The sequence below is a fragment of the Pseudorca crassidens genome, chromosome 7 (genome assembly GCF_039906515.1).
Source record: "Pseudorca crassidens isolate mPseCra1 chromosome 7, mPseCra1.hap1, whole genome shotgun sequence".
NCBI classification, from domain to species: domain Eukaryota; kingdom Metazoa; phylum Chordata; class Mammalia; order Artiodactyla; family Delphinidae; genus Pseudorca; species Pseudorca crassidens.
In genome coordinates this window covers 4041121-4066753 of record NC_090302.1, presented here as the reverse complement: position 1 = coordinate 4066753, position 25633 = coordinate 4041121, and the positions used below count along the sequence as shown (strand labels likewise).

General features: G+C 50.1%; 1 protein-coding gene across 6 annotated transcripts in view; it reads right to left on the bottom strand.

Moving 5' to 3' along the window:
- Positions 1-25633, bottom strand: part of AK8 (adenylate kinase 8) — a 134597-nt gene that overhangs the window by 84907 nt on the left and 24057 nt on the right. For all 6 annotated transcript variants that reach the window (XM_067742861.1, XM_067742862.1, XM_067742864.1 and 3 more), the window contains 4 exons: positions 8548-8629; positions 7966-8037; positions 7271-7471; positions 3709-3840 (listed from right to left, as the gene is read on the bottom strand). In XM_067742861.1, the coding sequence (XP_067598962.1) occupies positions 3709-3840; positions 7271-7471; positions 7966-8037; positions 8548-8629 (487 nt within the window). The remainder of the gene's footprint in view (positions 1-3708; positions 3841-7270; positions 7472-7965; positions 8038-8547; positions 8630-25633) is intronic.

Genomic DNA, 25633 nt, shown 5'->3' with positions numbered 1-25633 from the left:
GTTGTATTCAAGACACATATTTAGAATATAAGACATAGTTAAAAAAAAAAAGAATAGAGTATATACTTATCAGACAAAGTAGACTTTGAGAATTTACTGGAGAGGTAGAGGAGCATTTCCTAATGATAAAGGGATGATTTCATCAGGAAGAGATAACGATCCTTAGTGTATACCCACTTAACATAGCTTCAAATTACACGAAGCAAAGACTGGCAGAGAAATAGAGAAATCCACAGGTAAAGAGTTGGAGATTTTAACGCACCTCTCTCAGTTACTGAAATAACAAGTAGAGAGAAATCATTAAGGACGCAGAAGAAGTGAACAACACCATCAAACATCTTATCCTCATTGACATTCTTAGAGCACAATATTCAACAAAAGCAGAATACATATTCTCTTCAAGTGCACATGGAATTCACCAATCGAGAGCATATGCTCGTCCATAAAAAGTATCAATACATTTCAAAGGATTGAAATCATATAGGGTATGTTCTTCGACCAAAATAGAATTAAAGAAACAAAGAAAAAAAAATCTGGAAAATTTCCAAATATTTGGGAAGTAAGAAATACACTTCTAAATAATACATGGGTCAAAAAAGAAACCACAAAGGAGATTAGAAAATATTCTGAACTGAATGATAAAACACAACACATTAAAATTTGGGGAGATGCAGCTAAAGAAGTGTTTGGAGAAAAGTGTGTAACGGTAATGTTTATATTAGGAAAGAATGGTTTAAAACTCCTGTCTATAGCCACCTCATTCTGCAAGATCCTATGAAGACAGTACTGTTAACAGTCTGCTCTTCCTAGAGGTTCCAAGTACTAAGGCTTTAGACACACATGACCTGGGACAGTGTTGGGAGGAGCCCCGCCCCACCTCATTCCTTCCCCCAGCAGGGCCCACCTCCATCCTGAAGGGCCTCTCTTCTTCTTTCTACATGTTCCCTATCTGTGTACCAAATAACATGCACTGCATATAGCAAGCACTCAGTGAGTAAAATTAATAGTATTTTAATAAAATGCTCCATGGTTGTTCCTTGTCAGAAAATTCATGCTCGGTGCAGGGAAAAAAAAAAAGTCAGAATTGTGTAATACGTGTTTCTACAGAGAGAACCAGTTTGGTCCTTCAGCTGTTTTCTTGAACATAGATTAACACATTTTTTTGAACAAAAATGAGATCATTTGGGCTTCCCTGATGGCACAGTGGATTACAATCTGCCTGCCAATGCAGGGGACACGGGTTCGATCCCTGGTCTGGGAAGATCCCACGGGCCGTGCAGCAACTAAACCCGTGCGCCACAACCACTGAGCCTGCGCTCTAGAGCCCGCGAACCACAGCTTCTGAGCCCGCGAGCCACAGCTACTGAAGCCCACGCGCCTAGAGCCCGTGCTCCGCAGCAAGAGAAGCCACCGCAATGAGAAGCCCGCTCACTGCAACAAAGAGTAGCCCCCGCTCGCCGCAACTAGAGAAAGCCCGTGTGCAGCAATGAAGACCCAACGCAGCCAAAAATAAATTACAAAAAAAAAAAGAGACCATTCCCTGAACACTGTTGAGTGACTTGCTTTCCACCCCGCCCCAACATAACAATACCTCACGGACATCGAGTCACTTTACAGGTTTCTTTTTAATAGCCGCCCAGAGCTTACTTTAACTAACCCCCTCGCGAACAGAGTTTGGGGTTGCCTTTGTTTTTCATTATGCATCCTTCACATCTCTTGTTGAATACTGTGGGGAGTGTTTCAGCAGAATAAAGTCCTGGGCGTGAAATCACTGGACCAAAGGGTTTGCACAGTTAGCCTGGAAATCAGGAGTGGCCTTTACCTTTCAAAAGGTTGTACCTGTTTATATACTCGCCGATTATAGACAGGAGCCTTTCAATAAACCTTGTTGGAGTGAATGCTGGTTATTTGTCTGGAGATGTATTCCCACGACCGAGAGGTTCATAAATATGGAGATAAGAGCCAAGGCAGGGGATGGCCGGGGGGGCTGGGCGGGCAGCTCCTGGAGCCCTGGGTGCAGACAGGACTCCGCAGAGAGACCCCAAAGGACAGCTCGGTGCTTGCCTCTGCAGACCACAGGTCCCCTAAACAGGTTTACGGAAATCTCATGAGGTCCTGTATTTCTCAAGAACACCTTTGAGAAATGTCAACTTTCTGAGCCAGTCTCCAAGTGCTCGGTTATTGAAAAGAGGCCCCAAATGGCTCTTCTGCTGCAAAAGCAAAAACGATGGCGAGCTTTTCTATTTTCCTTTTTGGAAAAATCTAGGCAGGTAGTTTCATTTCTTTATGATTGGTGTGCTGAAAACAATTTAAATTTAAAAATACTTTTCTTGAATGGGAGCGTCTGCATAAACAAACTCCGGCACAGTGACAATTATTTAAATTAGGCTGTGCACTATATTAAGGTGTCACTGTTGTGTTTTTCAGACCCTCCCTCTGCCATTAAGGCTCTTCTCACTGTAACTCTTCGTATGTCTTCACGTAACAATAAGTGCAGGCGCGTAAATAAATGTGGGTGTGGCCACACGCAGACTGTGGCCCATTCTTTACAAAGTCATCCCTAACCACAGCTGGAATTTTATTCTTATAATACTCTTAAGAGGAAAACTCCGAAGGAGAAGGAATTATTTGAATAATTCCATTAAAAACACCCGTTGATACAAGCATGTTTTATCATAAAGCAGCCAGGTGAGTTTTCCATACTAATTAGATCAGAATACTGCTATTTAGCATTTCTACTAAAATACTAATACAACTATTAGTGGGTTTTTCCATACTAGTCAGAATAATTGCTCAGTTCTCCACCTTCAATCTATGGGTATGATATTTGTCATTGATTCCTGGCTGGGAATCTCAGTGGCTTTGGAATCTTAAGCTGGAGGAGACCTAATTGAAAAGGATTTTTATTCGAAACTTGATCTTTCTGGGGTGGCATGTATATATTTGTGCATGTCAGTATACATGTATATCTGTATGGTGTATATATATCATTTGCGGGCATATACATGCATATTTCTGTATTTGGGGGTGCAGGTCTCATGTCTCCTGCTTAAATAGAGGTTATTGAGGCTTCTGGAGCACCGAAGTGGGAGGGGGTCAGTGCCTTTAACTCCCTCCAGTGCTGTGTGTCTGCTATAGCCTCCCTTCCAGCCCTTTATCCTCCTGAAACCACGCTGGCATCCAAGACCATCTGGGACCACCCCAGGAAAGACCTGGAGGACTAATTTCAATATTTTCTCTCTTCCTGGTAAAATATTTATTGAAACTGTGCTGAGCTAGAAGTCTTCCTCCGGTTCAGAAACTGTTTGCCTGTAAACACACTGACCTGGGTTTGGGGAACCAAACAAGACCGGAGAAAATAAATGAACAGCAGGTCCACATTATGCAAGAACTCCGGCTTCTGGGGAGACTGCAGGGGCAGAGCACAGAAAAACCACTGCGCCAAAGGACGTAAAAAATGATGACCAGAAAACGTTCCAGCTCTTTGGGCTGCGGGCGTGTTTTTATTGGTTAATGTTTTTATGGCCATATTCTTTGGGAGGCAAAAACCTTATCCCTGCAAAGATGGATTAAATGAAAATTGTTCGCAGCAGAGAGCAAGAAAGAGAAGTGATGCCGATCTCCTCGCCGCTCCCGTAACACGGGGAGGTCTGGGAGGGCAGGAAGCAGGGGAGGCTCTAGAAGCCGGGTGGCCGCCGGGGCACTCACCGTTGACGAGGCCATATTTCTGGGCCAGGAGGGCGGCCTGCAGACTTTTCCCGCTGCCCACGGGCCCGCACAGCAGCACCCTCGGGGTGAACGGGGCGTTAGATCGATGGATGGTTTGGACATAGGTCAGAGCTGGAACGAGAGGATGTGAGGATAATAAACCAGGGTCCTAAAGAAAGGGAACCAGCTTACGACACCTCTGCCTGGGCTCTTTTAACGGCAGTAATTATTTCTCTTTTACAGCTCCGTGGAAACCCTCTGTGAATCTGCCGGGTAACCACAGGGTGAAGCTGCGGGGAAGGAATTACCCTTCAGGCCGGGGCACCAAGGCGGGAGGGGACAAGGAGAGGCACAGAAGCCACCCTCCGAGCAGAGCACTGCCCTGGATCCCTCTGACACAGCACAGGGGCCGTGCTGCCCTCCTGGTCAAAGGACGGCTGGCCGCGTGGTTGGGGGCTGGTCCCAGGACACAGAACACACACTGAATACTGGGTTAGGGTGTTTCCAAATTGAATCCGGGCTGAGCCTCACCCTGAAGCCCCGGGACCAGGCCGACCTCCTAGAGTCAGACACGGGCTTTGATAAACACGACAGGCCACGCGGGGGCCTCGTACTCGGGGACTTCTAAAGGCCTTCGGAATTGGTGGAGAATAATTTGCAGCCGCGCTCCAGTGACACCAACTTTATTGCAAGTCTCCAAAGAGGCAGTGAACAAATGGGTCCCGGGAGTGGGCAGATGTCGCCCTGGCCCAGGGTGCCCCTGGCAGCTGAGGAACAAAGAAGTAGGGAGACAGGGCTGAGGTACGTGCACCGTGGGGGTCACTGGATGCCCAAAGCGACTGAACATCAAACCAGGTCACCTCCCTTGAGAGTGGAGGGCAGAGGAGGGGGCACGGGTGGGCTGAGGAGGCTGCTGAAGGGCAGCCACTCGGCACCTGGGTGAGGGGAGCGGCCCGCCCGCTGAGGCAGAGGGCGGGGGTACCTCCTCCTCAGTCCCCCTTGCATCCAAAGGGGGTCTCCCTCCCCGGCCCCGCCTCCTGCCCGGGTCCCCGGACCATCCTGCGCAGGTGCCGGGCTGCCTGAAGTCAGCATGTTGGCCCCTCGCCCAGGATGGAATCCATCCGAAGACAGGAAGGTGTCCCCAGGCACCACCTCGAAATCCGCGACAGGTGTGCAGGGTCTTCCAACCTTGTGCTTGACGTCGGGGCACCTCCCCGGCCTCTGCCCACCAGTGCTGTCACGCTCCCTAGCTGTGACAGCCACAAACGTCTCCAGACATTGCCACGTGTCCCACTGTGGCTAGAGGGCAACATTGAGAACCAATGACATATATTCACTGGGCAAATTTTGAACTCTCAAATCTTTGTAGGATGTTTTGATTGGAAGGGACATGAGAGATGCTACGATTCCCCTCTGTTTTAGAACTAAAGGTGCAGGTAAGTTACCTGTCTTCAAGGTCAAGATGATAGCCAGCATCTTCACGGCAGGGATGCATCTGCTGCTAAGCTAAACTCTACCGGCCTTACCTTATCTGATCCGTGCACGGTCCCACGAGGGATGTGCTTTCCTTGTCCCGGTTTTACAGACAGTTGGCAGGGCTGGGGCAGCTCTCCCAAGCCCACTGCCACGGGTAACACTTTCCATCAGCGAGACGAACCCGGAGGAAGAGATAAAGATAAAGACAGCAAGGCTGTCTTTATCCTCAGACCTTCCAGGATCCAGCCCGTCTGAAGAGCACAAATACTACAGGCAAAGCAGCCTGCTTACAAATGATGCTTAATTTACAGTAAATAACCAAGTTAATTAGAAGTAATGATCCCCCAGACGGTCTCAACAGCTAATTATTCTTTTGAAAAATATGTGGTTGCTGGATGCATAGCAGAGATATTAAAAAAAACAACACAGAGAGAATTTTGCATTCCAATGTTCAATTTCTCTCTCTGCATTATTAATTAATAATAATTAATATTCAGACACTCACATTTTTATTTACAATTTCAGGCATGAATTCTTTATGAACGATCGTATGAACTTTTAAATTTAATTAAGTAGTTTGGAAGTAATTAATGTGTAAATTCAGAATCATGGCATAAGATAAATGTTGTGGTTGTTTATCTTCGGAGCGCAGTGTTTGCTACTAAAGACTCTTCCGAGATGCGAAATCACTGGAAATTTATACGGCATCCATAAGCCTGGCATTTTTCAAAGTAGCATCACTCTCCAGACATGCCCCCTCGTATACCGACCCCCTTCGGAGAGCGAGGCTGTGCCGGCTCCGGCTCTCGCTCTCGGTAAAGCAAAGCCGCTCAGACAACAAGGCCACCAGCAGGTGGGGGCCGGTGGGAGGGCCGCTCCGGGGAGCTCAGAACAACCTCCCCACCAAAAGTAAACGTCTCTTGAAGAGATTTGAGAGAATATACCAAAAAAGGGCATCGTAAACCATCAAGTGTCTTAAAGTCCCTGCGGAGCTATTTTCATTGTGTCAGGCACCGGCATCGCACAGAAGGGGATAACTGCTTGTGGAGACAACTGAAGCTCGGCAAGACTTTTAAAAAATGAGGGAATTCCCTGGCGGTCCAGCGGTTAGGACTCCACGCTTTCACTGCCAAGGGCCCGGGTTCGATCCCTGGTGGGGGAACTAAGACCCCCAGAAGCCACACAGCGTGGCCAAAAATAAAATGAAATCAATAAAAGAAAATAATAAATTAAAAAAAAATAAAAATGATAAATGCAGCTGCTTTGGGGGAGAACTCGTCTAACTTTCCTTGTCTTTCGGGACCGGATGTTGAATCCTGATGATAGCAACGTCCGATGTTTACTGAGCCGTTCTCTGCACCAGCTACTGGGCTCAGGGCTGCAGATACCTGCGTTGCAGGATCTCACGGAGCCCTCACCTAAGTCCGTGAGGAAGGAAGGATTTCTGTTCCCATTTTGGGGATGACAGAACTGAGGCTCAGAGGGGTTAAGAGAGTTGCCGCAGACTGCAGAGCTGACGTGTGGTGGGGCTGAGGTCACCTGGCTCCAAAGCCTCGGGACTCAATGGTCACACCCCTGACCCCCAAACAGGCCTCTTTCAGCCCATTTCTGAACATCTGTTACTGTTCCCAACGGCAGGGCCGTGCCCGGCATGCAACTGCCTATCCCTGCCCTCAGTGGGCTCAGGACATCTGAGTTGTGTTGTGGTTTTTTGGGTTTTGTGGCGCTGGTGGGTTTGGTTTGTATGTTTGTTTGTTTGAATATTTATAAATTTTCTCTTCCTCTTCCTTCATCCTCAGGGCAAGACTTCTTGCTGCATGTCCCTCCCACCCCGGCCCTCACCTCTCCTCGCCCCCACCCCCCCGTCACTGTCAAGTCCGCTGACCATGCGGGCTATAGAATATTAGCCCAGGGTCTCAGAGGACGACGCTCCCAGGGACCCCAGACTCGTTTCTGGGCAGGGACCTTGGGCCTTCCGTGACTTGACTCCCGGGCTCCCAGGCACACCCCGGACACTGGACACTGGCATCACTGCCAGAAGAAGTGACACCAGGATGAGAGGGGCCGAGGGTCCACCTGGATTTACCCTGGTAGAAGACGTCCACGCACGGCTGGTCGGCAGTGATGACTTTCACGATTTTGGGGTACGAGGGGAGGATCCTGACGATGTTCCTGTGATACTCCAGCAGCCTCCGCGCCGTCTCCCCTTCCGAGATGCCTGCTGGCACTATCAGTCGGTTCTGGATTTCGGACTCGGGGGGCCAGTCGAAGGTGGCGTGATAAATCTCTACCAGAGAAAGGGGCACGTTTAGAGTTGCCCGCCCGACCTGGGGGCAGAGCCCGCGGGTCCCAGGGGCGCTCGTCCGCCCACCCCGGCAGCACCGCGCTCGGCTTTGGCTCCGGGCCCGCCCCCCCGTCGCTATTAACGACAGCGAAGTGGCGATGATGTTCAGCGCGAGGGGAAGGGTGGCCGTGACTTTCGGAGCGCTTCCTCTGTGCCAGGCTCCCACCCCCAGGCTCTCATGTCATCCTCACAGTGAGCAGATCACAAGGCAGGGCTCAGCGTGTTCATCCTCAAGTCCAGGTGAGAAAACTGAGCCTCAGAGACACTGGGCGACTTGTCCCATGTCACACAGCTAGAAAGGGGCAGGGACCACAAACCCGGGTCTGTCTGCTGCCCAAGCCTGAGAGTAAGTGCTCAGTGAGGGGTGGGCAGGGCTGTTACTAGGATTCCCTGTGAGACCCCACGGGGTGGTTGGGGGAAGGTGGAGACAGCCGTACCTCCTGTCTGAGGGTCGATTCTCTTCCCCAAATTTCTCTCAATCAGGACCGTGTCTGGAGCGCTCAGCACGACTGGGTAGAGAAGGAAAGAAGCAAAACCAGGCGTGGTGGGCAGCCGACCTGCTGCTGTAAAAGGCATTAGAGCAACCACCATCTCCCATCCCCAGCAATGCCTTAAAAGAGAGGTCAGAACACAAACACGTAATCTTAGGACAGAGGAAGCCCACGCTTGAACACTTCGCCCGAGGACAGGCTTCAGTGACATATTTGTGCAGGACGCTTTTGCCACATTTGGGGATTATCTCCTAAAGAGAGTTTCTCAGATGTGAGATTCCTGAAACAAGGAATCACCAGGGTCAGAGCAAAACCTCACGTTTCTCAGAACAAGCCCCGAATGCACTTAGCTCCGTGGAAAATTCGACTGTGCTGTCCTCCTTTTTCCTGTTGGGCCACAGGCCCATCAAACCCCCTTCGGGGATGGTGCCTGGGCACCGGGGAGCCGCTGACGCAGAGTGGAGTGCTCACTCGCGGGGGCTGCAGGTCTGGGGGGAGGGCTCTCCAGGCGTGGGTGGGGCTACTCACTGACATGTCTGGGGGAGACGCCGAGGGTCTGGATCAACAGGGCCTGCTCCCGAGTTTCAGGGATGCCATCCAGAATCCAGCCCTAGGCAGAGAAGGTGGAAAGGTGCTCACCTATGTTTACTTTTCCAGATGTTTTTGGAACTATTATAAAAGGAACATCATACCTTTATAGAAAGACTGGAACTTTTAAGGTCAGAGAAAATAAACGTTCCTGACAGCCGCCTCACCTCACTTAACAACTCCTCTCATAATACCACATCCCCTTCTGAATCTTACTTTTAAAATGATAGTCACACCATACGTATTTTCTGTCCTGATTTCTTCCATCCCGCGTTATAACCACCACCGTATTTTTCCTGTCGGCCCACCTCCTCGCTGGCCATATAACATTCCACCGAGTGAGCTGCCTCACGCGCTGAGCCGCGCCCCACGACCAAACGCTTCACCTGCTGCGCGTTCGCACCGTTACCAATAACACCATAAGAACATCTCTGTGCTACAGCTCTTTCCACATTTCGGATTATTTCCTAAAGGGAGTTTCTCAGATGTGAGAGAAAAGGAACCACCAAGGGCAAAACAAAAACCCACTTTTCTTAAGAACAAGTCCCGAACAGAGCATTAAGGGGCCCGAGTTCAAGTTTCTGTTCCTAAGTGAACTCGTTATAGGGCTGAAATCCCTCAGGCGTCTTCTTGGATCAGCTGGGGAGCTGGTTTAGAAGATTTATTTTCATTAACCCTTTAAGTCCAATTGTGAGAGTCACATATGACTGTTGTACACTCTGTGGGAACACTAAAGAGCTGAAATAATAATGCTAGTCACTGGTAACACCACCGATCCAAACTAGCCACTGTTAACACCAAGGTGTATCTCCTTCCGGGCTTCACATAGAGATATCTATTCTCCTGGCTGGCAGGGGGCGGGGGGGGGGCGCAGGGGGGGTGTGGGGGGGTGTGGAGAAAAGTCACACTGCACGTACTACTTTGTAGTCTGTTCTTTTCACATAGTGAGAACGTTTCATGCATATTTCCCATGTCACAGGATGCTCCTCTCCTGGGAGTTTCCGTAGCTGCCAGGCATCGCTTGAATTGACCTGCCAAATGCGAATGCATCGCATACTGCTGCTCATTTAGTTTCATTCCATTATAAAAAAAAAACAAAAACTATTATTTAGGGACTTCCCTGGTGGTCCAGGGGTTAAGACTCCCTGCTTCCACTGCAGGGGGTGCGGGATCGATCCCTGGTGGGAGAACTAAGATCCTACCTGCTGAGCAGCCTGCGGCCGAAAAACAAACAAACAAAAACTATCGTTTAAAAAGTGCTATAAGTACATCTTGAGGTACACAGAATATCCTCATGATAAAGTTCTAAAAGTTGACACCTTCTTTTATAACTTTTGACACCTTTTGCCTCATCACAGTTTCAAAATTGCCCACCAGTTTCTGAATCCAATGGCAGATCACCTGTTTCCCTGCATCTTTGTCAATGTCAGGCTTTATCCTGGGGGAAAACCTGTCCAGCAAACTAGAGTACACGGTAGCTGCTTTAATTTACATCTCTCTGATCACTAAGGAGGTTCAACATTTTTTCCATATGTGTATTGGCTATTTGAATTTTTTTCTTTTCCAAAATGTCCATTCATGCCGTCTGTTCACTCTGCCCTTGGGGTTTGGTCCTCATTTGTTTACAGGAGCTCTTTACATATTAAGAATATTAACGCGTTTTGGCAACTGCTACCACAGACTCTGAGAAAAATGATGTTGCCAACATTTTCCACAGTTTGTCTTTTGTGTATGGTGTTGTTTCTGACACACAAGTTTTTGGCCAAATCAATCAGCGCTTTCCTCTTTGGATTCTGGTGTTGCGTGGATGTATAAAAAGGCCCTTGCCACTGCAAAAGCTGATACGTGTTCACTTGCATTTTAGCTGAGTTCTCTTAACCGTTTACTCTTTACACTGAAATATTTAAAAGAGCCACATTTTATTTTGAAAATGATGTGAGCCTTGATCTCATCTGTTTCTTTGTGGATCTCCAACTGTCCCACGGTCATCTATGAAATAGCCTGTCCCCTCCCCTCTGAATGTCACCTTTTAGTCACAGCTACATGCTGATACGATGTTGGCTCTGACATCTTTCTGCCTGTAGACTCTTGCGCCATCCTCACACCATCTGAATTATCGCTGTTTTGTAGTTTATTGTTCTATCTAATAGGAGATGCTCCTCCTTCTTTTTATTTTTTTCAAAACTTTGTTCCTCCAAGTAGGCAGAAAACTATTTTGTCAAGTTCCAAAATATAAATTCTACAAGGTTGGGAATGACATTAAACGTATAGAGTAATTTATGGAGGATGGACATTTTTACAATATCAAGTCAACACATTACCTTCCTGGGAATCTCCTGGCTGTCCAGTGGTTAGGACTTGGCGCTCTCCCTGCCGGGGACCCGGGTTTGATCCCTGGTCTCAGAACTAAGATCCCACAAGCTGTGCGGCCAAAGAAGACCACAAAAAAACCCAAAAACCATGATCTTCCCATTTGCTTACGCTGTTTTCTTTTTAATGTACCTCAGCAATGTTCACATTCAACAATTTCTAAAGTCCTTTCAAATCCTATGAGCCTAGAGTTATACACACATACACTAACACCTTCCATCTGATGCTCAGATAAAGTAGACAAAGTGAGCTTTGGAAGAGTGAAATAAAGCCGCAAATTGTCTCAGGTCTCCATTCTTTTTTTTTTTTTTTTTTTTTGGCTGCAGTAGAAAAGGATAGCTTTATTACTTTGCCAGGCAAAGGGGGACACAGCGGGCTCCTGCCTCGAAAAACTACGTGTCCCCCTCAGGTCTCCATTCTGCAGTGAGGCGGGGTCAGACAGCCCCAAGTAGAAGCCCAGGTTTCTGATGCGGGCTCCCAAAAGGGGCCCCCTGCTCTCAGTCATTATAAGAACTTGCCTGCCGTAAGGTCAGAGGATGGACTGATAGGGTGAACTGAGACCCAAGGTCACCCATAACTCGTAACACCTGATGTACAGAACACCGTGTGGTTGAGGGCAAGGAATGTCTTTCTTTTAAAAAAAAAAAAACGGGGGGAGAGCACATTTCTTCAATATTAAAATATTTAGGTTCCAACAGCCTCAACTGACAGTTAAAAAAAAAAGCTAAACAAATTTACAGAGTAAAGAGTATTGGAAAAATCAGGCATGCTTTCATTAATTCCTTAAATTATGCAGGAGAACGCGCAGCTACGGAGCCCCTGGATTCTAGAACTAATGAAGCAAAACTGCAAAAAAAATTTTTAACAGCCTTTTGCTCCCTCAAGTCCTTGTTATAGGCAGCCAAGCGCTGGCTGCAGCTCTTACAAAGAGCAGACACCTACAGATGTGCGCACCCCTCCAGGAATCAGGAAGCACAGGGTCTGAGAGCTTCCCCACTTACAGTTCTGGAAGCTGAACCCAAATGTTCTGAACCTTGGCTTCATTCAGACCCCTTTATTTTTTCCTTATTTGGAGGGGAGGGAGTCGGAGCCCCCTGACTGCTTCTTCTAGGACAAGGGCTGGTAATTCTGTTTCGAATCCCTTTTTGAAGCTGAAAGAAGGTTGGAACCCCGCCTTCACTCAGCACTGAGAAAGGCCTCCGCTTTTAATATTGCATTACTGAGCAATCATTATAATCTTGCCCGTAAATTTGCAGCTGGTATCGGTATGTGGTCCAAAGCTTTTAGAAGTATTCAGGGGAACAGCTCTCGCCGACTGGAGAAAGCGGGCCTTCCAATTACACAGGAAAAGTGCAGCAAAATGAGGAACATCTCCCTAATTAACTGGCCTCATTGGTGCCTCATTCTGGTTTGGATGTGAAATTTAAGGAAGGAGAAGAGAAGGTGGGTGGGGCGCGCTCGAAGCGAATCCCAGGCCACCTGCTCTCTGGGTTACTCTTTCAGACTCAGGGAGACGGCACCATCACCCAGGTGCAAAGAAACGAGGGCCCTGGAGGACCTCTTAGGGCAGCAACCCCACCCCACCGGTGCAGCTGTGGAGACCCTTCATCCCCGCATCAGTCCGCTTGGGAAGGAAGGGCACAGTGACCACGGCCTCTGCGTCACGGAGTGTGGGTCCTGGAGCATCCTCGAGATGGGAGCCCCAGGCTTAGCGCCTGCCAAAGATCTTCCTTCCCAGAGCTCTTGACTTTATAGAGGTTATATGCAACTGCCCAGTGGCAAAATGGACCGCACTTTCAAGGCGAAACAGCACTTCTGGTTGAGAGCAAGCTAATGGCTGCAAATTCTGGCAAAGCAAGGAGTCACCGATCAGTCAGTAGCATCCCATGCCGGGATGGGACGCTGGTGAGGTGCATCGCGAGGGTCGCGGTTCTGACTTCCAGGAACGGCTGGATGCGGAGAGAGCAGTCAGTCCCTAATTAGAATACATCATCCATCTTCCTGACACTTCAGTGAAATGTCTGTTCCACTCTGGAGCTGCAGCTTTGTTCAGAGCAGGTTAATTGATATTCTGATGCCTTCGCTCGCCGTACCCCTGTGGCTCGCTTCTGTTTTATCACACATCAAAAAGGCCGTATGCTCAGGGCACTCCCTGCACCGGCACAGAGCTGGAGGTCTGCACAGCTGCGAGGGGTACGGTATCACAGGAGGGACAAGCACCGAGCAGATGTCACAGATGAAAAAACGGGGAAGAAAAGCAGCCAGCCAGCCTAGGGAACGTGGCGAGGCCCGGCAGAGCGCTGCCGGATGCCGAGTGGGCGGCCCGCCCTGTGTGAACACTGGCCTCTTCTGCCCTTCTGACTGTTATTAAAGCGCAGTTAGCAACTTCCCACTGCAGGACTCTTGCCCTCTGGGCCCCCCGCCTGTTTGATGCGGTGGCCCTTGTCTCCTCCCCTCTCCTCAAAGACCAGAGCGGGGTGCTCCCCTGGGTTCTCCCTAGGACGCCCTGATCCAGCTTCCGGCTCCAACCGCAGCCTCTGGAGCCTCCAATCCCAGGCGCTCCCCGGAGCCGAAGGCTGATTCCTCACCGTCCCAAGGAGGCCGACTGAGGCTGAAGGTTTGGACTCGATCAGACGCACTCAGCTCAGAGTGTGAACCAGGAGACACACCGCAAGAGGCATCATGGGCCACCACCTCCCTCGCTTTTTTCTGATGAAACGTTATACGGTTTCCCAACATATAAAAGAGGAAAAACCGGGAGATTTTTATCAGCCAGAAAAGAAATGCATATTAAAAGATCAAGTTTGGGAAATTGATATGTTTCAAGACAATCGGTGAGAACAATTTCGATGAATACAAAAAAATGTTGACATCAAATTGCCCCAGTACTGGTTCCTTTGGTTTATACAGAAACATGACAATCTTAGCCTGCCATGGCATCTTCGGACACCTTCCACATGCAACTCATCTGAAAGGTGACTAGCGGGAAGTTTTACTTTGAAGTTTCATCTCAAACAATAGGCAGCAGCTGCCGGCATTCCTGACCACGTTCAAGCACGCGCTGCAGCAGGGTGAGACACTCCTGTAACTCGCCAGCACACTGGCTCTGCCGCCCCACCGAGGCTTGGCCTGGCCGTTTCCTGTGTGCAGCCCAAAAACGCACGTGCCCAGACAGGCTGAGACGGGCAGGAGAGATGTTTCTGAACAACCGACAGTGCCAAGTTCCACCCTTGCTAGCAAATCGGTGGACACAGGCCTGACGTTTTTCTATACAAAGGTGAATGTGGGAAAATCCGTACTCCTAGGTCTGCAGGTTAGAAGCCACTGATCTCCAGGGTGTTAAAATTTGGTAAAGCACAAACGTGAATGTCTAGGAGGCTTTTTATTCGTTCCAAATAGCTAAGAAAATGTTTTAAAGTCAAATTCATATAAAATGTCTGTGGGGCCACTCTGCAGAGGAAGATACAGTCAGAAAAACACACTGTTCCATCCCCAGCAGACCAGTCCCACCCCAGCTCCAAGGCTGGGCGATGCCGAGATGACCCACCGCAGAGATAACGTGCTTCACGGCATCACTGTCTAGTTCCCAGGTTCAGACACAGTGGCCTCTGGTTGAAAGCACAAGAAGTGGATAATCCAACAACGTCCAGTTAATGGGTCCATTCCTTTCAAACACTTCAGAGGATGTTTGTGGTGTGGACCCATCTCTTCAGAAAGACGATTAGTCTGTTAGGGTGTCAGTTTATCATATGCTGGTGCAGAGCAGGGGCTTGGGAACCAGCCTGTGCCACTGCCAGCCGTGGGACTTTCAACCAGGGACTCAGTCCCTTGGGGCCTCGTTCTCCTTCTCTGCAAAACGGGGACACTAACAGCAATCTACCCCACAGCTGCTGGGACGAATAAATGAGGACCATAAACAAACAAACACATAAACAACAACAAAACAAGCACAGTGCCTGGCGATGGGGAAACGGCCCAGTCCATGTGAACTGGTTTTATCATTATTATACTTTTGAGCAAGGTGAACTCTGTTCTTTTCCTCTACCTCCTGTCAGGAAGGAACCCCACTTAAGACTGTAGAACTTGGGGACTTCCCTGGTGGTCCAGTGGTTAAGACTTCACCTTCCAATGCAGGGGGTGCAGGTTCAATCCCCGGTCAGGGAGCTAAGATCCCACATGCCTCAGGGCCAAAAAACCAAAACATAAAGCAGAAGCAATATTGCAACGAATTCAATAAAGACTTTAAAAACGGTCCACATCCAAAAAAAAAAATCTTAAAAAAAAAAAGACTGCAGAACTTAATATAAAGAATTCATTTCAAAAGGCAATCTCAGGACTTCCCTGGTGGTCCAGTGGTTACGACTCTGCACTGCCGATGCAGGGGGCACGGGTTCAATCCCTGGACGGGGAACTAAGATCCAACGTGCTGCGCGGTACGGCCACAAAAAAAAAAAAAAAAAAAGGCAATCTCTTGGAAAGAGCAGTAAGTGGCATCCCAGATGTGAACTGAGGAAAGCTTTCTAATCAACGAGGACTTGGGAAAAACACATTTCGGTAAAAGTGAGGGAGTCTAGCGAGTCGTGGGCTAGCGCACGCTCACTCCAGCGTGCTCATCCGTTTTCCAGTGCCTGCCCAGGAGCCACCTGGGGCGCCAGCCTGGGTCCAGCAGACGGGAAACAAAAACCATGCTTTTACAGTGGGGTGGGCATTTCCACAGGAAGACCTGGGGTGCATTCATTCGTTCATGCACCCATCCGTTTATCAACTCATTGCCGTATTTATCCACCACTGTGTGTGGTACACTGTTCTTTCATGTTGAAAAGTTCAGAAGCCCTGGGTCTGGGGGCTTGTCCAATAGATAGCACCTGGGGGTGGTCAGTCACTGGTTCATGTAACTAACTACCCCCCCCCAATCCGGCTGACCCAACTCTGTTACTTAGGACTCTTTCCTAATTGGCCATTTGACTTGTGCAAGGCACTGAACTTCATCTGTAAAACGAGAGGATTGGACCAGGCAACTTCTAGCAAAGACATTTATGGTCTAACAAAGATATTTTAAGAGTGAACAGCTACTCATAATTATGCAGGGAAAATAGGCATCAACCAGGACGAGGGACTGCCCTGCCTCTAAGGGTCTTTGCACATTAAAACATGATAATTTACTTGCAATCATGCAGCCTGATTCTGCTGTGAAATTCTGCCAGCTCTCGAAATCATGAAAAGAAGGGGGAAAGCCCCGTAGGCAGTGGGGGCAGAACTTGGGGGCCGCTGACGAGTTACCTGGGTCTGATCAACACCTGTAATGACTCTTCTCCCAGGGAATTCCGAAGTACACACTGAAGGTCAAGTGCTGGGTCTGAGCTGGGTGCACACGTCAGCCCAGAGCTCCTGGCCTCATTCTCAGAGGTTGCAGTGGCCCGAGTTCACTGACCCGATGGTTTCTCAGGCCTCATTCCTCTCTCTCCATTCCAAATCCACTGATCCTGGCACGGCTCGCAGCCAAGCAGCCAGCCTGTAGCTTCACGCCTCCTCCTCAAGCTGGTGCCCTCTCCCCCTTTATCCTGGGACCGCCACACCTGTCCATCTGGGCCCCGGTGCAGGGAAAGCACTGGCCATGGGCAGAGTTGTGGCTGGGTCCACAACTGGGCTCCAACACTGGAGCCTTGTGACCATCGATTACCTAAGCCTTGAGTCTCAGCCTGTAAGGTGGGGGCAGTCAGACCCACCTAAGAGAAAATCCCTGCAATGATCGCACAAGATTATTGATGACACGTGTGAGGACAAAGCTCCTGACCCAAAGCAGGCGCCTCGCAGACACGGGTGCCTTTCTCTCTCCTAAGAACCGTCTGCAGTGCGAGGGCATTTGCGTTTCCGCAGGACTGAAAGAGGCTGCATCTCCAAGTGGCTGACTTTACAAGGCTGCCGTTTCAGGCCCCAAAAGGTGGGCAGTAGTCTGGGGGACGCTCTGGGCCTCACCTTCATCAGGAACAGCTGTCCCTCCATCCCCTCTGTCGGTGGGTGCTGGTCACCACTGGTCCCTTTCCCTCTGTCCGGCTGCCCCTGGCGTGTCTGGGTCATTTCCTTCAGAAACACGTCCCATTTTCATTCCCTCTCTCCCAGTCAAAACAGCCTTCCCCTGCGGGCTCAGTTCCTTGGGGACATTCACTCTCAACACACCCGGAGGCCTGGACCACTTTCCACATCTTCCTGGGCTCATCTCAGCTCAGGCCTGTGTTCTCCTGCTGCCAGAGACCAGACACCACAGTGTTGCTCCAGGAAAACCCGACCTGACCAGCTGTGGAAAGCGCAACGTGAGAGGATCGATGACGCGTTCAGAGAATGAGAACTCATCAGTCTAAAGACTAGTGAATTCCACACAGTCTCAACAAATAAAAGGCACGCCAAAAAATATATATATGTTTGCTCTGGTATTCTAACCAATACTCTCATTTATAATTAATATTATAGGTAGTATGTTTATAATTAAAATTGGGGGTACTTAATATGTTACAGATTATAGCTAAAAATCATCCACTTTAGTTTCCACAATTCTTCCAAATCCCACTGACTGACGGTATTAAGCTACAAGCGGACCCCCAGACCCCCACATACCAACTGTTTAACAATCTCCTTATCTGCAAAGTAGGGATAATGCTGACGGGCCGACACTTCCTGGTGTTCAAGGTTAGGTGCAGTGATGAGCGTACAGGGCCAGCTCAAGGTCTGGCCAATTGCAGGTGCTGGAGAACAGCAGCTGCAACCGTCTCCGGTCTCTGGCACACGCCATGTTTTCACAGTTGACAGCTAGCTGCAAAACTAAGCCACAACAAGAGCCTGGGAATGGGCGATTGAGGATGCCCCTCTGTTCCGTCCTCCTGGTGGGCGTTTCCAGCTCTCGGGAGGCAGGTCTCTGATCTGGCCCCTGGATCCGACCTCAACCTGCCAAGGGTGACGTGGTCGGTGGTTCTGAGTCCAATGCGGTCTCCAACATCACCGGGCCTCTCCAACGCTCTCTGCTGCTCCGAAGTCCACTTACAGTGGCTCGAACATCGGGCTCTGTCCTGCGTTCCAGCCATCTTTTTTCCCTCCCCGATGGCAGTTAGAAGGATCCTAAGGGCGTCCCAGGCACCAGCTGCCCGCAGAGCACCCGGGGTGCCTGCTGCTTAGCCAGCAGATAGGTGGGCCACACACACCATGAACAAGCCCGAGACCACACCGCAGGGTCCAGAAACACCCACAAACGAGGGACCCACAAGGGGGTACTCACGGCGTCCAGCCCAGCCCGCAGAGCCCTGCCTCGCTGTGACGCATGCCGTTCAGTTTTCCGAGTGGAGTTCCGACCTCCCCTCCAGATGCCCAGCCATCCTGACTGCATTTGTGTTAGAGGAACACACAGCCCCGGGCCTCAGCAGAGCTGTTGATCAATAAACCCGCACTCCTCAGAGGACGCGAGTGACATCTACAAACCCGTGAGTGTCAGAACAACGGCAAGAAAATCCCGCGTTCCCACCGTCAGAGGATGAGAGCTGGGTAATTCATGCCAGCCCAGTGATGCCGCCAGGAGAAGTAAAACAAACAGCGGGGGGTTCTGTAGACCAGAATCGGGCTTCTGCGTTCCGTTAGCGTTTCCACTATAAAACACTCACTCTCGTTACGGGCAGGGATGCGTCAATCTGGGACCAGACAGGAAAAAGTAAACAAGAGTCTAGAAATCTGCCAAGGAAATGTTAGACTCTCGGTTCTACAGTCAGAAGTGTGCTCCAGCAACATCTCCTTTATCATAAGTAACGGAGCATCTCCACGATATGAAATGAGATCAAAAAGAAGTTGACCTGTGAACGCAAAGTCTCACTTTGCATTTTCTGTAAAGGAAACACATGCACTGATCACGGGGGGCGGTGGGGAAGCGACCCCCTTCCAGGGTGCCTAGGAGACCTTCTTCTCCCTGACTTAGCAAGCTGGGGGCGTGGTCAAAGTTTTGCCTTTGGTGATGTCGTTCTGCAGCTCAAGGAGGGAGATGGCGAGGTGCCAGACACCGGAACTTGCTGGATTTCTGGAAGAGCAGTTCTTTTTTCAGGCAACACACGGATCCTTCCTTTGGGTCAGCAGTGGGGGTCCGGCACTGCAGCCTCCTTTTCTGTAAAGTGGGAGAATCACAGTGCTAAACGCCTACCTGCACCACCAGCCACGGGCCCGTGAAAGCGGGCACTCTGTTTCCTTCGTTCTGTTTTGTCCCTCACACAACCTAGAATGGTCCCTGTCACACAGTACGTGCCTGTAAGTCTTGGTTGTTGTAAACCTCACAGCACAGCTGTGCGGATCTCACCAGAAAGTGCCTCTGAGCGTGGCAGTGACTTGCACCATGTGCTAGTCAAGGCTGGCTAACCTTTGGTACCTTTACCTCAATGGACCCGCATTGCTGCCCAGCACCTGTGCTGGGCTCAGTGTTGGCCTCTTCGGTGTTTTGTTTTTTAAATTTTTATTGGAGTAGAGTTGACTTACAATGTTGTGTTAGTTTCAGGTGTAAGCAAGGTGAATCAGTTATACATATACATATACCCATTCTTTTTCAGATTCTTTTCCCATATAGGTTATTACAGAACATTGAGTGGAGTTCCCCGCGCTGTACACTAGATCCTTATTAGTCATGTATTTTATATATAGTAGTGTGTATCTGTTAATCCCAACCTCCTAACTTGTCCCTCCCCCGCCCCACGTTTCCCCTGCGGCAGCCATGTTTGATTTCGAAGTCTGTGAGTCGGGCTCTGTTGTGTAGATAAGTTCCTCCGTATCACTTTTCATTAGAGTCCACACGTAAACGGTATCACACGATTTTTGTTCTGACCTTCACCACAGTCTCAGGCCTGACGAGTCACGGGCTGGGTTGATATTTCCTGAGCTCCCTGAAGGAGGGGCCTGCTTGCATCCCATTTAAGTAACCACAGGTCCCCGGGGAAACGTTCCGTTGTTCACGCCTCTGCTTTTTGTGGAGGCGTTGGGAAGACTTCCTGACCAGCGGCTGGGGATGAGGGGGTGCTTAGAACTCAGCACCCTGAGCGCAGGCAGGGCAGCGTCCCTCCGCAGGCCTCTGCTGGGCCGCCCCGGGGGACGCGGACGCAGCAGGTGAATCTGTGTTATCAGGGTGTGTTATCCGCTCGGGTGGGTGGGACTCCAAGCACCCTGGTTTGGGAAACAGAAAGGAGAGGTGCTGCAACACAGAGTGCGACCAAGGGGGGTGCCGACTACCACGTGAGCGTGCCGATCCCTGCCCAGGTCACACTAAAGGTCGCTGCCGACGGCCCCGCTCAGCCTGCAGGGGCTTCTGGCCTCACACCTGGCGAGAACCAGCTCTAACCTCCGGAGCAGTGAACTCCAGCCCAAGTGGACGCTCACAGAAGGAAAGAAAAGCCAAGGCCAATGGACAGAAGCCAGGGCCGGGGAGGCTCCAGGTAGTTTTGAAATTTCATTGTTTTTCCCTCCAGGCACTACAATTAAAAGACTGCTGGGACTTCCCTGGTGGCGCAGTGGTTAAGACTCCACGCTCCCAATGCAGAGGGCCTGGGTGCGATCCCTGATCAGGGAACTAAGATCCCACATGCCGCAACTAAGAGCCCACATGCTTCAACTAAAGATCCCACACGCTGCAACTAAGACCGGCACAGCCAAACAGATAAATTAAATTTAAAAAATAAATAAATAAATAAAAAGACTGCCAACTCTCATCCGTGCAGGTACGGGATGTTCCAGAGCTCACTGGAGCAATGACTCCAGAAGCATGCTGTGGGCTCGCTGGCGGGTCAGGAGCCAACCCCGGAGGGTACAGGACCCCTGCCTAACACACAGGGAGGCCCATGGGGGCAGCAGGCTTCCCCCACCCGTTAGTGATCCTGGTTTGCTCTCACTCGGCTCACTTCGCATGGGAAAGCGGGGTAACCCTGCCCAGTGGGCCACAGGGCCAGGCACGGTGCTTGTCCGACGCGCTGCGCACCCCAGAGCCCTCGAGGCCTGCCTGCAATCCCCGGGCGCCCACACCGAGCCGCACTGAGGCCCGCCCAGCTCCCCCACCAGGTCCTGCTGCCGCCCACCAGCCCAGATGTGCGAGGGATGGCACAGGCCAGCAGAGGCAGACACGAGCCATCCGTGAAGGCCTCTGACTTTTCACGGGTGATGAAACTCCCAGCGCCTGACAAGCCATCATCGTTGGGCACAGCTGCTTCCTCCCCACAGCTGGGCGAGGTGGCTGGCCATACACGGAAACATCTCTTCTGTCTCTCTTAGCCTGATGGTCCCTGTCTGTGACATTCCAATCAGCCTGGTCCTGGTGATGCAGAAATACCTTTGTCAAAGGGATGGCACAGGGTCCCGGGTTCCCGGGCTGAAGCCGGGCCTGGCAGTCAGGTGTGGTGGCAGGTCCACACCTGTCCTGGCCCGCTGGTCCCCTGACCTAGGCTAAGTCCCTTCCTCCATTCGGACCTCAGTTTCCCCTTTCATAAAAGGTTTCAGGTAGGAATAGTTCTCAAGACAACGTTTAAAAAAAAAGTTGATGAGGGCTTCCCTGGTGGCGCAGTGGTTGAGAGTCCGCCTGCCGATGCAGGGGACACGGGTTCGTGCCCCGGTCCGGGAAGATCCCACATGCTGCGGAGCGGCTGGGCCCGTGAGCCATGGCTGCTGAGCCTGCGCGTCCAGAGCCTGTGCTCCGCAATGGGAGAGGCCACAACAGTGAGAGGCCCGCGTACCGCAAAAAAAAAAAAAAAAAAGACAGATGCTTCTCTGTGTAACAAATACTCTTCAGAAGGATGTTCTTTCAAGGGAGTGTTAACAGCAGCTGACTCCAGGTCAGCTTGGTTCCAGGGAAGGGAGCCAAGTGGCTGGGGGACAAGAGTTTGAGGGGGACCTGGGTACCTTTGAATTTTGAACCATATGAATGTTCTGCAGTCAAGAAATAAATCTGTTCATTTTTTAAAGCAATCTCTCTGGCAGCGATATGAAGGCAGGATTAGGAAGAAAGAGACCACGGTAGCTGCAGGGAGATGGATTAGGTGTCAAAGAAGGGAAAGGGATTCTTGGTAATCCAAAAACAAATGGAGAGCAAACGGTGACTATGGTGAAGGTGAGATTTAGATTCTCTTTGGTACTGAGCCTTTCCCCTCACATTTCCTGAACTCCCTGCCTTACTTCTTAGCTTCCCTTTGCCCTACAGATGTGGTCTCAAGAACTGGGCACTCCCGGACTCCAAGAACTCAGCTGCCCCTAAAGAAAAGTCAATTGGTCCCTGAACGCAGTGCCCACCTGCTTTCGATAATTCCAATACAAAGTGCTAATTTCTCTTTCTCTAATGTATTTGATGGTCACTTCAAAGACATTCTTCAAAGAGATTGCATGAGACCAAAAAAAAAAAAAAAAAAAAGAAAGAAAAGGAAAAAAGGCAACATTAACTACAGAATCCTGAAGGGTTATGATTGCATTCTTTTTCCCTGAACACTATTCCCTGCCTCCGTTTTGTGCTCTAAATTACCAATTCTAGTCCCTGCGAAGTTAAATAATAATCATCACCATATAAATGAATATGCATATGTGCCATTTTTCTCCCTAAAAGCAAGAAAGCCTGTTTATTTTGGATGAGGGTTCGTTTTGTTTCTGAACAACCAGAGCACATAATTAGGACCTCATCTCTTACTCTTGAAATCCTGTCTCCACCGGGAAGAGATGAAAAAGGTACTGGATGTCCCTGGAAGCTCAGAGAAATTTTCAAACAAATTAAAGAAGATATTTCTTTGCTCTGCAGGTAACAATGGCTTGGACACGATCAGAATCAGAATGTCAGGCCAGAAGGAGCTCCAGTGCTCGAGCCCGAGTCCAGTGTTTTACAGATAGAGCAACAGAGGTCCCGGGAAGTGAAGTACTCGCTGTAGACACACAGCGTGTGATGGTCAGACAAGTACAGAGTGGCCCAAAGCATGACTCCATGTTTGTATCCTGGTTCTGGGACTGACTGTGGGGCTTTGTGCAAGACTCTGCAAGTCTTAAGCTGCTACATCCCTAAAACAGGGGTGATGACAGCCGCGAGGCTCCATTGCGCTGTCGTACAAAGGAAATGAGATCGCTGATGTGGCACTCAGCCCTAAACCGCCCATCAGTGGTCACCACCAACAGTATAATAATTACAGCCTCTCTGCGTGGGGTACTCTCAGTGGGGTGTAGGGGACCAAGTGCCAGACCGGGGCTCCCAAGCCTCTGTTTGGAGTCCAGACAACATCTGCCACCATCATCAGAATAGGAATGATAATGATAATGAATATGATAAATATTAAGACAAATAGTATTAATCCCACCGACAGTGTTAAGTGTAATGCACAGTACAGTCACAGAGTACGATGTAACTAACAGTGACATCACTTTGATATAATTACTTAGTAATGCTCATAAACGTTATGACCATTTTGAGGATGGTGGTAGCTGTCGGCAAGGACCTGGGATGCCTGGGCTCACGCTGTGTCCGTGCTGCAGGTGAGCTGTGCAGCCTGGGCTTTCAGAGAAGCTCCAGAAAGCCTTATGGAAGTTAAATGTGTGTTTGAGAGACTATTCTAGATTACTGAGGGCAAATCTGGGATGTCCAGTTGAAATCACAGAGAAAGTCATCCTATTTTCCCCAGAAACCATGACTCAATGACTTACAGAGGTTAAAAAATTTTTTAAATAGACAATCAGGGCTTCCCTGGTGGCGCAGTGGTTGAGAGTCCACCTGCCAATGCAGGGGACGCGGGTTCGTGCCCTGGTCCGGGAAGATCCCACATGCCGCGGAGCAACTAAGCCTGTGCGCCACAACGACTGAGCCTGCGCTCTAGAGCCTGCAAGCCACAACTACTGAGCCCGCATGCCACAACTACTGAAACCCGCACGCCTAGAGCCCGTGCTCCACACAAGAGAAGCCAACGCAGTGAGAAGCCCGCGCACCGCAACGAAGAGTAGCCCCCGCTCAACCCAACTAAAGAAGGCCTGCGTGCAGCAACGAAGACCCAGTGCAGCCAAAAATTAATTAATTAATTAATTAAAAAAAAGTACAGCCCCCATCCCGCTGAGGGGTTCCGGTCTGGGTGACTTGGGTGCACTCATACCAAAGAAGTGACACCCACCATGTGACAAGCAGTGCTGGTGAAGAGGAGAAACAGCTCAGCTCCGAAGAGCAAAGAGACGAAAGGCAGACCCAAACGCTTCCTGCCTGGGGATCCGCAAGGCCAGAGTTGAATTAGACTCGGCAACTCATAACCAATTACGGATTAAGGCAAAGAGCGTTTTGTACGAGAAAGTCCCGTCCCGTTTCCAGTCACTTAGGGTGCTCTGCCCTCCCCTTCACTCCTGACAAACGATTCTTTCACCATTTCCCAGATAAGAGGGTGACCGATGGGTGGGTCAGTTTTAGGAAGAGTTGGTCTGAGGTTGGTTGAACTAAGGTGGTGGTAGGGGTCGGGGGAGCTATATTCCCAGTCCTGCCTTGTCTGCCTGCCGGCCCCTCTGCCCAAGACAGCCTCTCCGCAGACTGCCCCGCCCCCATCTCGAGAGGCTTCGGTGACAACTCGACTCCCCGGGGCCTGGTTTCCCTTCACACTGTGTTTGTGGCCCCATCACGAGCCTCCCCAGTCGGCTTTGCTTTGGGCACGTGAGGCTCTGTCTCCAACTGCATGTGGTGAGCCTGGGGCCCAGGGTACCACCCTGCTCATGGGGAATTGAGAAGGGTGAGTGGGGGCAGGGGGCAGGGTCCCAGCAGGATGGACAATGCCGTGCCTACAGCGGGCACTTGACTGGAGTGGGTGGAATCGAGCCGGGGGGCTTGGGAGCCGGGTCACTGGGAGGGAGCTTGGTTACAACCAAAGTCTGTGGTTAAGTGGCCTTTCTCCTAACATTGCTGGAAGGTGGAGGTCTGTTTTTTATTTAGAACTGAAGAGAAAGGGTAGAAGTGTTTTTATCATCGTGTGAAAGTATCATTTAGGACAAGGGTTAGCAAACCACAGCCTGCTACCAGTTTTTATAAATAACGTTTTACTGGAACAAACCATGTCCTTTCATTTATATATCATGTATGGCTGCTTTCACATTACATCAGAATTGAGAAATTGCGACAAAGACTGTACGGTCTGCAAAGCCTAAAATATTTACTATCTAGCCTGGACAGAAAAGAATGTGTCTACCCCCGACGTAGACTGGCCTCTGAGCTCTGGGCGCTTGCCTAGGCCTGGGCAGTAAGAGACAATCAGCTCGCTGGGAACAATCTGAAGTCAGAGGAAATGAGGCTGTTCAGACCAGACTTTGAAACTCAGACTGCAGCTTACCTGAGGCTCTCTCGTGATTTAGACCCACGCGGCCGAGGACCATGCAGAGCACGCCTGTGAGAACTGCTCCTCCTTCACCAGTGCCCTGGGAAGGTGCCCAGGCATCTTTCCAGATGTGGGCCTCTCAAGCAATTTTTAAGCAAGAGAGTGTATGTATGTGTCTGTGCGTGTGCGCACACGAGTTCTGGTTCTGGGCAAGACAGAGTAAGCCCACTGTAACCTGTCACCCCCACTGAAAGCAGCTACGAAGCACGGACAGAATGCAAAGGGCGGCCGTCTGAGGACTCAGAGAGTATAAATACAGTAGTAGGTGAACTGGGGAAGAAGAT